Genomic DNA, 16,862 nt, shown 5'->3' on the forward strand with positions numbered 1-16,862 from the left:
GGACAGAGAAGCCAATCTACTTTATGATCCGGTGAAATGTGTTTGCGTCAGGCGTTTCACTATCATGAACCTAATGGACGTTACCATCGTGCAGCGATGTCCATGTCAGTGATCAATGATCACCGCTCTACACAGGAATCATGATGCTCCTGCTCCATCAGCAAAGCGGCCAAGTGACGGCAAGAAATATCTAGTGCGTAAAAACCGTGTCGGTTTTTGGTCTCTCATCGCCTAAAAGTTTGATATAGTAAGCAAACAACCCTGTATCCTCAAGCTGGTCTGCATGAGTCAGGGTGACATCAGACTACAGAATCGAGAGAGAGAAATAACTGCATGCCTTCACAGCTGCTGCAGTCATTTCTGCCAGACACCTGCGTGCTGCTCAAACACCCGCACACACACACCTACCTCTCACTCCATCCTCAGACCGGCTAACCACAAAACATGCAGACAACAGCATCCAGAACTTCAAATCTGCAGAGAATTAATCCTCGGCCCTCCATTTAGCGTGACGATGCACTCCAATGGGCCATCAACCTTCCTTCCCCAGCCTCCTGTCCCTCGCACGCCCTCTCGTTTTTCTCTCTCCACGTCACTCTCTCTCTCTCTCTCTCTCTCTCTCTCTCTCTCGGTTCCTCTGAACCCCTCCCCCTGCACTCATCTGTCTCTGGTCTGCATGCCTCCCTCTCTCGCCCTCTCCGTCTTTCCCCCTCAGGGTGTTGTGTGTTGAAGGTGGTGTGTCTGTGCTCCAGCCCTGTGCGTCCCGTTTCTCTGTTTTTCACTGTGCTGCAAGGTCACTGCTTTTTCCACAGTTTAAAAAGGGCGTTGGGCAGAGAGAAAACCTGAAATAGAGATTAAATCAAATGACAGAGAATAGAGAGAGAGGTGTCTCAAACATATAAAATTAATGACTTTTTTATTGTTTTTATTATTGTGTGCATTGCGTTTCATCATTTATTCACCTTCATGCTGTTAAAACTCTTTCTTCTGTGAAACAAAAAAATATATATTTTGAGAAAGGTCTCAGTGGTTTTGTCAATATTGTCAACACTGTTTTGCTAACAATGTTCTTCAAAATATCTTCTGTTATGTTCTGCAGAAGAACTGAAGTCAAAAATGTCGATTTAAGATCTGTTTTTTCCTTGCATGTTCTGTTTTTCTCATACATGTTTGGAATGACATCATACTGTATAGTGAGAAAATTATCAAAATGATCATTTTTGCATGAACTTTCCCTTTAAATATGGTTATTTTCTTTGCGTTTGAAATATTTCTCCTATATTTCAACCTGTTTTGTATTTAACCTATGTGTATATTTTTATGTGTCACCCCAAAAATTCAAACTCCTCTCATCTGCTTCTGGTCAAACAAACACAGATTTTTGCCCCAGAGAGATTAAATAACTACAAAATGAAACCATTCAGCATTAAACTGTTGTCATGACAATCACCCATACCGTAATTCAGCTTAAACCCACTTTCTGGACCTTTGACAACACAAAACAGACATTGCTTGGGAACCCAGTTCCATGATATTAACCTGAGCTGCAACCAAGAGGTTATCTACTTTTAATATAATACTGAATATGTGCTCCTGACTTACTGTCTCGCCTTTAGACGGCAGCTGGCATGTAGCGGCATCAATGTCCCAAAAGCGTCCCAGAAAAACAAACGTGCTTTTGCAGACTGACCTCGGCAAGAGGTCCGAACCACAGAGCGTTCCTGGAATCTGTACGGGTGCCAGGACAGCAAGTTTCGTGTGCTTGTTAATCTACGTCCAATGCAAACTCTCTTTCACTGTATAGCAGGGGATTTAACCTTAATGGGATTCTGGCAGGTGGTGTCCATGATTAGCTCATGTTCAGCTTTTGCTTTTAAAAAAGGCATAGCACCACCACCCCCACTTGACCCAATTTACGGGACTTCCATGTCAAGCAGAATGACACCTGGCCTTTGATCTGCCAATGCAAACTGACTCCAGAACAGTCTTCTGATAATGATTTAAAGATGCTCGATAAACCAGAGCTGGAGTCTCGAGTAAGCAGGCTTGCCATTCTGCCAATCTCACAAAATGTATGGTCTGATGGGGACTCCATCTTAAATGCAAGCATCTGATTCACTCAGTATACACTGCAGACGTGTAATGGAACGTTAAAAAAACAGTATTATATTACATCTTCAACCCTGCATTCCTGTGTATTTCACAGCAACTTTGAAATACCCATGTCAGCCAACTGCGCTATGATTTCATGTCTAAATATAGCTTTTGACATAGCTTTGCATTGTCAATCATCATACAAGTGATTCTAGCAGCGAAAAAAATCTCTTATAGGGCAAATGTCTTCCCCGGGACATTCACACACAATTGCAAATAGGTAACAGATGGATGGGTGTAGACTAGAGGAACTCGAAATTGTAGTTCCCCTCAACACACAGACTGCTGTGCTCTTCCTATTTCTACTTATATCTTATTTCAGACCACCTGGGACTGCTGTAAGGATCGACCCTCACACACACGCACGCACGCACACGCACACACACTATAGTCAGGTTTATTATCTCCGTGGGGACAGTACATAGGTGTAATGATGTACGCGCACACGCACACACACACACGTAATAATGAGCAAGACTGAACTAAAGAAATTTGTTATTGGTTGAGAGGAATTTGCAGTTTTAAAAAAGGTTTGCAACTTTGCTACAATAATTTCAAAAACATCATGGCCAAAACATCAAACTTACACCACTGATCAAGACAAATGTGGTTATTATGTCTGGTCCAGTAGCTCAAACAAACAGACTGCAATTCCGTTTGTTACCACTAGTGGCGCAGAAACGACACTTCACTTCAAAGCACTCACAGAGAGTGAACACTGCTGAGAGGAGCTTGTCTCACATCCAGTCTGTTGCTTCCTTGTTAAAATTCAGAAATTAGAGTTAGTAAATGCATGAAAAACAGATTAATAACAAATTATTTTTTGACATTGTCAAGATTAGTTCTGCATTCAATTTCTGTATTTTAAAATAAAACATTATTAAAATAACATTATTATTTAGTTATAGGGGTTTATTGTAATCAATTGTTAACAAATAATAAACAATAGTAATAGCAGAAAATGCATAATAGACATGACAAGCATTTTTCTATATGTATGTAGATTTCTATATGTATAAAACACACTTATCGTTTTAAAATTTTAGATTCTTGCTGTAAATACAAATATATGTTTTCCCACAATGGGTACTCCCTTTGACATAAACATGCCTACCATATACTGTAGATAGCCTTAAAAAAGCTTTAATACACATTATAGCATCAATCCCAATTAAACTACATGCTATTGGATACTTCATTGAAGTTTAATGATTAGAGATAACTCCACGAGTTTGGAGGGGAGAAAGCAACATCTTAGACTATGCAACAAATAGTCTAGGAGAGCCATTGGCTTCTCCTAAAGAACCTTTCTTTCTTTCTATTGACCATAAGTGAGAGATTTTCGAACTGATGCCCATAGACAAGTAATTTTTTAAAATGTATTTTTTTACAAAAGATATTTAATTTTAATAATAAAAACAAAAATCTGCATTGTTTGTATAATATAATTGTGATGAGAATGTATATTACATTATATTTTCTCATTCGCTCATGTAGCAGCATTTTCTAAACAGTAAAAAAAACCTTGTATTAGTGAGCTATAACATCAGTCAAATGCATGAAAAATGTGTATTTATTTTGAAAATGAAAAGATGACTGACTAGAACAATGCCAACCCCAACCCATCCTTGTGTTTTATCCTGCGAGAGGTCACAACCCCAGTGTAAAAGGGAGGAGATGATGCGTCTTTGTGTTTTTATGAGCAGGAGTTAGTATGTGTCGTAAGTTTCTCAGAGGTCAGAAAGCGGTGTGTGTGTATGTGTCAAAAAGCTGTGTGTGTGTGTCACACATGGCTGAGCAGCTTCACAATCCAGTACCTCAGAGATTACGTATTTTTGTAGGCTAACCCAGAAGTAAGTGCCGCGCTGGTTCCCTCGGCCGAAAGCCTATGCATTTTTCCCGTAGACTTTGGAAGATCGCAAAAAATAAGTTCTGTGATTTACAACAGTTTATGATGTTTACACATTTTGTTTATCAAGATAATCTTTACAAACGAACATCACATTTGTTACTTTTGAAGCCGAAATACAATCGGCAGAAGTAAAAAGCTAACACGATGCTATAAACAGACTACACTTAAGGTCGCTCGATATCAACGTCACCACCACCAAGCCTCCGACAACTCTTTCAAACTTTATTAAAAATGTGTTCCTTGGAAAGTAATTACTCCGTGAATTAATCCGCATCTACGTTTTAAGAGATTTGTGCCCGTGTTGCATTATTTGCAAGCTTTATATGCGCGATGATGTCTAACGTCCCCGCCAAAGGATGTATTCGCTTTTAGCAACTTGTTAGCAACCGCCGTTTTTTAGACACAATAAAGCCACGGTCAGACTTGACTTTGAGCATGCGAAGATTGTTCGGACGGTGGTACGAAAATGGGCGGGCGCGATTCTCCCAATTTTTACATTTCTGCACCGAGAGGTCACGCTGTGACGTTTTGATCTTCTATTGGTCTCACGCACTCAAGTGACGCGAATTTGCAGGTCAGAGTTCGCCAAACTTGAACTTTGCTATGCAGCGAAATGCGAAATATCGTGGGCCTGTGTTTATGGCCTGTCGCATTCGCATGCGTATGAATTGAAGTCAATGGAGGAAAAAGTCAAGTGTGATCGCGGCTTAAGGCTTTAAAAAATCACAAGAGGGTTATAATTGGTGTGTTTTATGTCATAGAATAAAACGTGAAAATATTTAGAGGTTTTGTTTACCACAGTCCTTATTTTGGGTGATTTACCAAAATCCCATAGACTTTGGGGCGATGGAACCGGAAGTCCTAAAATGCTAACTCGCTTCCGGGTTTTGCATACAAAAATATGTCATCTCTGAGCCTCCCTATGTTAAGACAGTGTTTTTAAATTCCTCAGCACCTCTTTGGCAACCAACTACAGATGCAGCACACTGGACAGACATAACAGTCTATTTTTGCACTGTTGAGCTCATAAAGCCTCTCTAGAAATAGGCAATGGAACAGGGAACTTGCAAGCATAGAACACGCTCACTTCCACTACAGCCAGAAGGGGGCGCCACAGTACACTCTACATGCCTGATAAACAATTGTAATGACATCAAATCATTACTTTCTATATTTAGGCCTGAGAAACAGAAATCATTTTTGAAACTGAAAATCATGACAGATTTTCATTGGCTGATCTTAACGAACATTGGAGCAAATCTAAAACATTAAACTATTACATCTACGCTAGCACAAGATGTCATGATACTATCAGAGATATTTTTAATAAGAAGCCGTAATTGCATGTGAACGTCACTGCTCTGCTGAGAATCCAGTGTGTAGCAGCGCATCACCCCTGCAGCCAATTAACACGGACTAGGAGAACCCATTCTCGCCTCTGATTGGCTGAGACCACTCAGGGGATCTCATTACAGCAAGCTATGGTATCGCAACTCTTCACTGGCACAACCTCTGACGGCAGTTTGATCACTGACTCCAAAAGTATGAGCGCGGACAACCACAACTTCAGCATTCTTTTTCATCCAAAATGTCACAGTACTTCATCCATCTCTCTTCATATGCAGTAACTTAGTACAGTAGCCTACAGTATAAAGCTATCAATAATTCTGATTATTAACAGTAGATAGCAAGCAATGGTAGCGGCTAAAGCAGGGATCACTATTTAAATTGACCATACTAAGGGTAATAGCTTAAAGTATTAGCCTTATGTGTAATTTTAATGTGAATTTCAGCACCTGCACCTGTTAGATAGAAATATCTAATTCTAAGGTAATAAAAACAACGCTTCATGTTGTAAGGTCTTTATACACCTCTGAAGATATGTATATTATATTGCATTTCTGTCAATAGATCCTTTCAAAAAATTACTCACTGGACCACTTTTAAGCACTGTGCAGTTTAACCACATCTTTCATGAATGACTGGTTGCCATCATTTCGGAGATCAAAGTTGAAACAGAACTTGTGCATAGTACCATTAACAGCACCTCCCTCCGACCCTGTCAGAATATATCCAGCGGTTCTGCAAGTTTTCTCCTTGCCAGACCCGACACAGAAAGCATGCGCTTTGTGCAGAGTGATGTCATGGTTATGACATTTCAACGAGAGGTGGGGGGTGGGTGCTGTGTAAGGGTCCTGGGCAGATTAACATGCTGGCTGAGAAATGTGGTCTGTAAAAAAACACAGCACACGTAAAGAAATACTGTAGAAATGCTCACAAGACGAAAGATGGACAGGCGGTCAAATGCACGAAAACAACTGTAAAATTGCTTGCAGCATGGCAGTCCATTATCACGCAGCTGAATGAGCACCTGTATAATCCATGCAGATATATAAAGCTATATAATACAAACACAATGAGGCTCAGTAAATAGAGTATTTACCTAAACTCCAAGCTAGGGGCTAAGATCTGAAAATAATCCAATGCCTGTGACTACAGAGTGTGTGTGCATGTGTTTACACCGCGCCATGTGGCGAGAACTGGATTTAATGACTGTTTGCATGCCGCATTGACGTGTGCTCCACACAAACACACGCACGCACACACACAGCTGTTGGTGCGGTGTTCATGCCACGACTAATTTAAAGGGACGATGGGACTGGTGTGCATCCTGCTGGGATGTTTTCCATGGTGAGAAGGGTGAAGGGCCGTATGTCAGGATACATCTCGATGCCATGTGGGAATGATGCCCAAGGATTCAGTGTGTTTTTTTTATTTAACAAAGGCCTTTGTCTACAGTTAAAGGAACAGTTCATCCAAAATGAGCATTACAACATAATAACATAAAATAAAACATAAAAGGATGTTTAGGCTGATATAACACTCATTTAATGTTGAAAGCAAATAAAATGACAAAAGGCAAATCCAAAGCTCCTAGAAAACGATTTTTCGGTTTACCCTACGCTGAGCACAAGCATCTAAATGTAGGAAATGTAGGCAACATTGACAGAATATCTTATCAGATGTTCTCGCTGATGTGCATTCACAGTCAAGCGTATTCTGTGGTTTTGTGGTGTTTAACCAAGACACGTAACAGCATATCAGACGCCTCCAGGTTTCCTAACTCTTGGATTTGGGGAGCTTTGCAATGACAGCAGAATTAAAAAAGAATCTTCAAAGAGAAACTTATGCTCACTTTTTTCTTGTGTTCTCACAAAAAAGCCGAACTTACAGCTTCCGTTTCAGGCATTTGCAAAAAACTTGCGATACAAAACTTGTGCGTTTGTATGAGGGTTCTTTTGGTTAAAACACCTCTGGGACTCTTAAATCTTGTGATATCGCCCTACGCCTGCCTTATCCATTACAGACCATTATCAGTCCACATGAATGAATAATCTGCAATGAATTTCTAATGTCCCGTTACTTTGCGAGTGCGTTGCGTCATTTATCATTCAGTGTCTAGAGAAGCTGGCACGGACTGCTAGGTGATACACTTCTATGGAAATGAACTGAGTTAAATGGACACGCAGTCAATGGATGGGTCAGTAAACAATGCATGAGAACACACCCACATAACACCTCCCACCCCCCTCTGTAGTCCTATTAAAAAGAGCTCAGATGCACAAACTGCTTTGCATTATGGCACAGAGGAAGACAGATTGACATGGGACCACTTATTGGGAAAACGCTGCCATTTCATTACCAGAATTAGCAGAAGGATAGCAAATGGCCACCTGCCTCTAAGACAAAATCACCCTAGGCCATTACTAACAAATTTGCGGTCAACAGATTTGGCTTTTTCGATAAATTAAACCAATCACATTATCTAGAAATTACAGCATATAGAAAATGGTGACAATGCTTTGGTGGTTGCTACGCAAAACCTCACTTTCAATTCTGTATAATTCTGTAAATGTAGCTTTCTTTTAATCAACCAAGCAGGCAATTGGCCAGTGCTGAACATCTCAACATGCCCAAATATTTATCCAAGCCTTTAATCTAAACTTTGCCTCCGATCTCGGAACAACCTGCAACATCAAAATCTTTTTTAACCAGACCTATAGAGAAAAACCTCAAACAGATCAAACAGCTAACACATCCAAGCGAGATCTTGATGCAGACCATCTGCGTGTGCTGTGAAGTAGCCTGGATTACAAAGAGACAGCGGCTGAAAGCAAAAGGCTAATGAGTGAGAAGCATGCATCAGCAAATCGAGAGAAAGCTCACTATACAGTTTATACTTCAACCTCTGGCCCTGCTTTAACTCAGCAGACGTGATGTACGATTCACTGCGCATTGCCTTGATGACGTTATCTCAAGATGTTAGCAGTTGAAAAGCATCTCCGAAATGAATAATTTTGTTTCAACCTCCAAAAAAGCATAGATTGTACACTTTGTTCCAGATTCTATCATCGTCATTTTTTCGCAGGTGAGAATCCAGGCCAATCGGGCATCATTTTTTCCTACTGAAGGGATTACAGTTTTTTCACCAGGCCGTCTTTCTTTTTTCCCTGTAGATTAAAATCGCCTCCTTCCACTTTCTCATCCATAATTATGCTCATCACAAAGGATGAGCCTTTTTAAAAGGCAGGAATTGCAGATGAGGGTGGATTGATTGGGCGCCTGCATGAGGTAATTGAGCCGGAGTTCCTCGCGTGTTAGTCCTGCGTCATTTGCTATATTTCAGGTCTTGAGTAGGAAAAAATCTTACGCAATGCTAAAATGCACTAACTGCTTGCATTTATCACTTAAAGGGCTTGTATCTTGTATCATTTTTTGTAATTATTTTTTTCTGGCGGGTCTTCGGCCTGTTTTATATATCTTGTGCAACAAATAATGTGGTGCATTATACATAATGTGATTTCTGGGATACTAAATGCACTTTTCCATCAATAACAGACATATAAATGATTGTCTACCAGGACAATGGGAATTATCCGGAGTGAAACCAAATTTATTCACATTAACATCGCAGCAAACTGTTTTTGTTGAAAAAAAGAGAAAATAAACAGTCACATACTCTTAAAAATAAAGGTGCTTCACAATGTCATAGAAGAAGCTTTTTTGTCTAAATGGTTCCATAAAGAACCTTTAACATCCGAAGAACCTTTCTGTTTGTGTGAAAAAAAGGTTCTTCAGATTATAAAAATGTAAGAAAGAGATGGTTCTTTAAACAACCTTTGACTGAATGGTTCTTTGTGGAACCAAAAATGGTTCTTCTATGGCATCTCTGTGAAGAACCTTTTAAGCACCTTTAGTTTTAAGAGTGTATGCATTTTAGTTAAAATGATGTGAATAATTCAGTCAATGGTCAGTTCAGAATTGGTGGGCCAAATTTCTAAAAACCCAATGCACAGATTTCTGTCTTCATGCATTATTAAGTATCAGTGGTTGTGTTCAAAATGATCTGTCAAAAATGATCTATATGTCAAAAATGTGCTTAAGTTTAAATTTTTTTAAGTCACAATAAGTTTTTATAATACATTTTTCAGGCACTCTCATGATATAAGCTCCTTAAATGAATACAACAAATTTAGAGGAATCCTTGCCATGTAATACGCCTTAAAACTCAATTTTATTTGCTTGAGAGCAAGAAATCAATAAAATGACTCAAAAGCACTATTAAAAGAGACTTTTCACAAGCTGCAGTTTGTCTGAAGAGAGACAATCTAATTGTCAAACATGCTTGGTCACGGCACATCCATCTTTGAAAAGGGAGTACAGTTAAAGTCTGTCTCCGGAGTTCGATAACATCTCGTTCACACAGCGTGATTCTTGGAGATGTGCTGATGTCCACTTCTTGAGTCCCTTATAAAGCATCCTAAATGTGTCTGGCTTCGAGAGGGGCTTTCAAAAGAGCCCTGCGGAAGAGTAAAAGAGCATCAAAAAACTCTCACAGACCTAAATCAATACTTCAGAGGAGAGGATCCACAGAGAAACATAGCAACATAAGTAAATGGACTTTACTCTGCTTGTGGTAAAAAAACAACCTCCCAACAACCTGTGGTCACATAGGTTTCAACTTTTAACACATATAAAGAAAAAGAAAGAAATGCACAATTACTTTTGTGCATGTCAAACTAACAACAAACCCCTCAGAAAAAATGTCCACGAGGTACACAAAATGCGCTACATACGTGGACAGATGCCACGTATCTGTGGAAATGTTCTTGTGTTTGGGTTGAGCACTGAACGGCCAAACATTTCCGACCGTGTCGCTTAGCCTGTCATTTCCTCCAATTTATTACGGGAAAAAAAGATTTGTCTTTCCTCTCGAAAAGCTTCCACTTAAGTCACTGTTGTGCTGAGTTACGAGTTACATAACGGCACGTGATCTTACTGCTGTCAACACAGCAAAGTTCTGTCACCGGAGCTCAGATCCACCGATGCTCTGCTGTCTCCACAACAAAAAAAAACTTTTGAGAAGTCCTTCACACCGAATTCTTGAAATGTTAGGAAAACAAAGCAGAAAACAGGGACACAAAAACTCCCATTGATATGACATTGAGTTTCTCTCACGGTGGAATAAAAAATACTTTCAATGGCACACTGCGAGACAGCGATCCATAGGGATGATGCAGAAGTACAAAAACTGGTTATCTGAAGACAAAAAATGACTATTGCTGCAATGCAGTAAATGGGGTCCGATAAACAATTGAAGATCTTCGATTTTTCAGGTCTGCATCATTAATAGTACACAAGCTTATGAACTGGTGTGACAATATTGGTTTCAAATCGGTGACCGGAGGCAAGCTGAGGTGAAATTTGTGTGCATTGAGGTTATAAAGTCAAGCAACATTAAACAGAAGATGAAGTGACCTGTTCCCAAAGAGGTCACGACCGCCATCAATTTTAGATGTGTAACAGAGAGAGAGAGCAGTGTGCTGTGAGATGCATAAAATATAGAGTCCCAGGTTATGGAACAGGCCAACATCTAGCCATTAGGCCTTGAGATGACAGACCATTGGCTAAAGGTTAGATCATAGAAAGGTACAGCATTCAAAGCCATTATTTAAACTAAGTTGAGACAAAAAAACTGTGATTTGTATTTGCTTGAAAGATTCAGATGTCAGATTAGGCTTTAACAGAATCCAGTCGCTATTAAAAATTCCAAGAACATCATTTCCATTTAAACATCTTTTAAAGCAAGAGCTATAACATATTTTAAAGCATTCAATACCCACAGAAAGAACTTTATGAGCCGAAAGGTAAACTTCAAGGTGGTTTGATAAACCGGGAGATGGATTATATTCCAAACGCATTTGAAAGTCAGGGCGATTCACTTTGTATTGTTTAGGCAGAGCTGATATAATTTTAATGAGGACTGTGGAGCTCATTCAGATCAAATAACAAGGAGAGCAAGATGTATAAACCCATTAAAAAAAGCTCCAAAGCGTTTACTTTTGATCTAGACCGTACCACCTTATTTTACATACAACATCAAGTAACTCTAAAAGTCTTTTACTGCATCACGAATTAAAAGAACAATCCATCAAACCTGAGATTGTGTCATAGGATAATACAGTGGAATGTAACCTAATTACTCCGTGTAAGCTGCAACCCTCGCTCTGAAATATTAATAGATGCTAATAAGAATATTGGCACTGTGTCAGAGGGAAGCAGGAACTGCGCCTTCAGTCTTGTTGATGTGCTTGTCAATGAGGAAAACATTATTGAGATCAAACACCGGAATTTGGAAATATGGAAATACGGAATGTCAATTACACAGCAGCTGACACAAGCAAAAAATGACATATAAATTATTTCAAAGAGAGAGAAGGAGAGAGAGCGAGAGAGAGGGAATAATGCATTAAAATGCCCTTAATGGTATTATGAATGGCTCATTCCATTCAATGCGTTCTAGGTGGATACCTGCTTCACTCACAACTCATCCTGGAGAAAGGCATTAAGGCATCGTTCTCATTTCTCAGACAGCCAAACAAACAAGCATTCATATGACTCCGAGCAAATGACTGTACTTGTATAAAAATATCTAAGGGTTCCCCACATTGCGGTGCAGTTCCCCTCCACCCAATAGGCTGTGAATCAGACAGAATCGCTTACTCACCCACGGACAACTCACTGATCTGATCTGAGGACAGCGCTGTGTGTTGGCTGTAGTTGGCTTGTATCCACTCAACCGGTCGAATGATTCTCAAAAGTCCAGTTGTAGATCAGATTCGCCTCTGAATAAAAAATGTAATTGCCACGTCCAAGCTTCTTTAGAAGCAAGGTCTCACCCGCGATCAACTATGTGAGGTTTGTATATGATTCCTCGAGCCTAAGATAGCCTGGCCCCTGACGGCTCTCAGCCAAAGACCAGAAAAGTCTGCGAGATTCCTTTACGTAAAACAGACTCCAGCAGACAGGTCGGCCCCAAGAGCCCTCTCCAAAAGCTCGGAAAACATCTGCAAAGGTCTGGTGACGCACCGGAGATGACCTCACGGAAGCAGACGGCCAGTCAGGACTGCCATAGGAAACACAACATATCTGGGAGAACCGTAAAATTTTCCAGTGATAGTACGACACGAGCACAAAAAGACTTCCTTTACGTTTGCACACAAGTGTGAGAGACGGCAAGTAGGACAGGACGAGACTTGCACCTTTAGACACAACTGCGAGCCGCACAAAATAAATAAATAATATCCTGTGCTTCCACTGTGTGCTAGGTTAAATCTTTGGATCAGGTTGCATGACATCTACAGTTTCATGGAAGATCTTTTAAACACAACATTTTAAAGGCAAAAGTGCTTCCAAAAGCAATTTCCTTTAACCGCTATGAAAGACTGCAGGGCTTTTTAATAATGACACATTCTTTACCAGAAATAATTTCAAATAGCTCAAAAGTCAAATACTTGGTTCCAGATTCCCAGGTAGACATGAGTTTTGTCCCTACGGGTCATCGAGAACACTTGTGAAATTAGATAGTGTACAGAGAATGAGCTCACACTAAAGATGACAGCAGAGGTAAACAGGTGGAAATGAAACTTTGAAGAACCTGAGAACTCTGCCATGTGACCCAAACACAAGAGCTTAAAAGTGGAGACTGTGCTGCTTCTACTTACTTTAAACGAAATGCCCCTAAAACTTCCTCAGGACAGCTAACGAAGAAATAACTGCTAAATATCATTACTAGCTCAGAAGTCCTGTTTTGGTTTATACTGTAATGATGCCATGTCTTGTAACTTCATGTAATTTAAGGAAAAATGAAAATGATGTCAACATCATGACGTTACAAGGATAGTTCACCCCCAAACTAAAATTCTTTTATCATTTATTCACCCTCATTTCAAACTTGAATGACTTTCTATCTTCTGCAAAACTCAAAAGAAGATATTTAAAGAAAGTTGGTTCTTTTCCATTGCCTTCCATTGCATGAACACAAAACCACCGAGGGTCATTCGGTGTCAAATTAACCAAATGTTGAATATTTCCCCATCTCGAATTAGAGTTTTTTTTTATATTTTTACAGAAGCAAGACCAAAAGTGATTAAAGCCAAAATATTAAAGGTCATGGATTAATAGTTACTGAGTAATCCACTTAAAAGCATGGTTGAGTTGACACGGAATGACCCCTGAGACATTTCTCAAAATATCTTCTTTTGTTTTCCACGGAATAAAGTATCACGTGAAGGTTCTGTATGACATGAGGGTAAAAAATGATGACAGAATGTTTATTTTTGGGTACACTATCCCTTTAATGTACTGAATGAATCATGTATAGCACTCAGATTTTAAGTAAACATTGTTAGTGAATTGTGGCTTAAATTACATTCAAGATACAAAGAGGAAACTTGTTACAAAACAAAGGCAAAATCAAAGCACACAAATGACTTAAAAAAGAGCAGATTTTGTGTCTGACTAAATGCTGGGGACCAAATTATAGAGCCCGGGAAAATTCACTGGCTACTTTATTGAATGTGGTGGCTTCAGTCAAAGCCTCTAGTCACTAATTTTAGTCTCACTGGATGGAAGCAGGCAGGGTAGTTTAGCTATTAATGAAATGACTACAATATGTCTGTACAAAACAGTAAAGAACAACAACAGCATGCACATTTCAATAACCAAAAATAAGCCATTTAAGAACTCAAGAACCAACTGCATGGATGCATTTCATTGTTATTTAATACTTCCTAAACTTTAGCCATTTCTGGACAGACACTTTTTACAGTGCATTACTGACTATATGGACTTTATAATGTATAGACTTCATAAAACCTGGCTGCAATGAGAAAACCACACACGGAACAAAATAACCCTGTATTTCATGGAAAGGCGACAATAAATATCCATAAAAACATCTAAATCTTTCAACTTCTTCTCACACCGAAGAAAATGTATCTTACACTTTAATAGAAGCAAACCACCAGCTACAAATGGATAGAACAGGTGTGCAGCTAGAGAAACAAAGGTCTTCAACATTTCTCCAACTAGTGCACTGATTTAAAGATCTCCTACCTTATGGTACGGATCGATATGCAGTATTTCCACATCAGATTTAACATGACCAGGGCATATCCTGCCCGGCTGTCTTCAAAAGATAGTTCCAAGAGAAGCGAAACACACAAATGTCAGACAACAGTCAGTTGAGCTCAGCATGTGCTGGGTAGTCGACAACTCCAATCATCTAGACCAGCCGCTCCTTCCTCTTTCCCTTCACTCCACCACAAACCGCGTGCAATGCATGAAGCGTTCCAGAGAGAACAGAAGAAAAAAATCCCTAATTCATTCATCCCCAGTTCAGGTTACCGCAGTTGTTGCTTGAGATGCATAGGCGTCTCTAGCTTTGTTTATGCAGCCATACCCAAATGTTCCCCTGTGGGAGAAAGCGTCGATCTGAAGTTGCCATGAAAGGCGAGGACGGAGCAGACTCCAGTTGCTTTAGTCAGATGGAGTACAGTATGCTACAGTGTCTCTGTACATCAGACATACAGCCGGATGTACTAATTCTCCTCAAGCAGACGTTTACTTGAAGCACTCCTTCTGTTAGCCTCTCACATTCTTAGAGCATCTCTCATCTTGTTTGGAAGTTGTTAGACTCCCAGTTGTTAAACTCCAAAGGCGTTTGGCAGGCCCGCTCTCCAACACTTACGCTAAGTGCGAGACATATCCCTACGGAGTTTCAAGCCGGGGAGGCTCTGGCCAGTGTTTACACTCTGAAACGTGTCTTGTGGATGTACTCAATTAGTATCAATGACCAAAAAATGAGTGTCGTAATGGAATTTGAATGCAAAAATGTTGATGCTGTCAAGATTGAGTGGGGCCGACCTGCTGTGGAGATTTAGTGCTGCAGGAGGCTATGAGATCATAATCGAAGTGGGAGTGAGACTTGGCACGCTCCACGGAAATGGATTACCCTCAAAACTGTAACCTAAAGCATTACACGCCACACTGAAATACACATGGTAGAGGTAAAAAAAGACAAAAAAACAGGGTGATGATCTTTCTTCAACTCTGAGGAGGAAAACGTTGGATGGGGTGTCAGCGAAAGAATTCAGTCAGGAAAGTTTTAAAATCAACTTTATGTTGGCTTAACAAAGTTCTGCTAGGACAGAATAAGTTTAGCATATAGCAAGATCGATTTTTGGTTGCAATACCAATTGCTTTTGTTGTACTTGCCGTGTTTGGCCTTAGAAATGATTTCATGACCTTTAAGATAAATTGCTGCCTATTCGATCGAATGTTAAGGTGGATTTGAAAACATTTTCCGTTGTAGCATGTAAGAGAACTTGTAAAGCCAACACTAGAAGAAAATGTTTCTTGCAAACCATTTTACTTTTGTAATGTGACAGATTTTCCAAATAAAACAGAATAAAAAAGTATGAGTGAAAAATTCTGAAAACAAATTCATGAAACAGCTTAAACACACACACAAGCATGCACACACACACGCAAGCACGCACTGTTTAAGCATGCACGCACACACACACACACACACACACACACACACACACACACGTCTGGTTTATTATCTCCATGGGGACAGTCCATAGGCGTAATGTTTTTTATACTGTACAAACTGTATAATTTATCCCCTAACCCTACCCCTAAACCTAAAGATCATAGAAAACTTTTTGCACTTTTAGATTTTTAAAAAATATTGTTCTGTACAATTTATAAGCTTTTGTGCCCGTGAGGACCTCAATTTTGGTCCCCACGGTGACATGAGTCCCCATGTGTTGGTGTGCATTCAGGTTTAGATCCCCACCGGGATATAAAAACATGAACACACACACACACACACACACGCACACGCGCACGCGCACACGCACGCACGCACGCACGCACGCACGCACGCACGCACACACACACACACACACAAAATCTAAAACTGCTTACTATCCCTGTTGAAAAAACAATAGAAACCCAATAGAAACCATCAAATATAATCTAATGGTTTCCATTAATAAACCATTATGAGCCTTTTCTATTAAAACCATAACAATATTCCTTTTTGTAGTGTGTTTTAGGTATTATTGCGATAAGATTTAATGGTGTTCTATTGGTTTCCATCTGCCAGATAACACCCCACCAATAGAATCCATCCCATACTAGTAGACACCATTATAGTTTGCATTAAAACCAATAGAATTCCCATTAAAACCTCTAAACCCATTACATTAATGTGTTTTGGGCAACGTTATATTATTTTCAGCATGGATGTCAAAAATGCCTGACTTTACAACAGCTTCAAGAGGAGAGTAATAATTTCCGCCACTTTTATAAACAAATTTTGTTTTTGCCTTTTTTTAAATACTGACATCAGAACACTACCACATCCTTTAAATAACATCCC

The 16,862-nt window shown here is 39.7% G+C and overlaps 1 protein-coding gene across 7 annotated transcripts in view; it reads right to left on the reverse strand.

Moving 5' to 3' along the window:
• Positions 1-16,862, reverse strand: part of iqsec1b (IQ motif and Sec7 domain ArfGEF 1b) — a 148,944-nt gene that overhangs the window by 38,524 nt on the left and 93,558 nt on the right. The window contains exon 1 of one of the 7 annotated variants that reach the window (XM_057361602.1): positions 14,525-14,666. The exons of 5 other annotated variants lie outside the window; for them this stretch is intronic. In XM_057361602.1, coding sequence (XP_057217585.1) covers positions 14,525-14,571 — 47 coding nt within the window. In that variant the 5' untranslated portion in view covers positions 14,572-14,666. Of the gene's footprint in view, positions 1-1,602; positions 1,656-14,524; positions 14,667-16,862 lie in introns of those variants that run through there. One more of the 7 variants, XM_057361603.1, reaches the window with a different exon arrangement.

The sequence above is a fragment of the Triplophysa rosa genome, linkage group LG20 (genome assembly GCF_024868665.1).
Source record: "Triplophysa rosa linkage group LG20, Trosa_1v2, whole genome shotgun sequence".
Lineage (NCBI taxonomy): Eukaryota > Metazoa > Chordata > Actinopteri > Cypriniformes > Nemacheilidae > Triplophysa > Triplophysa rosa.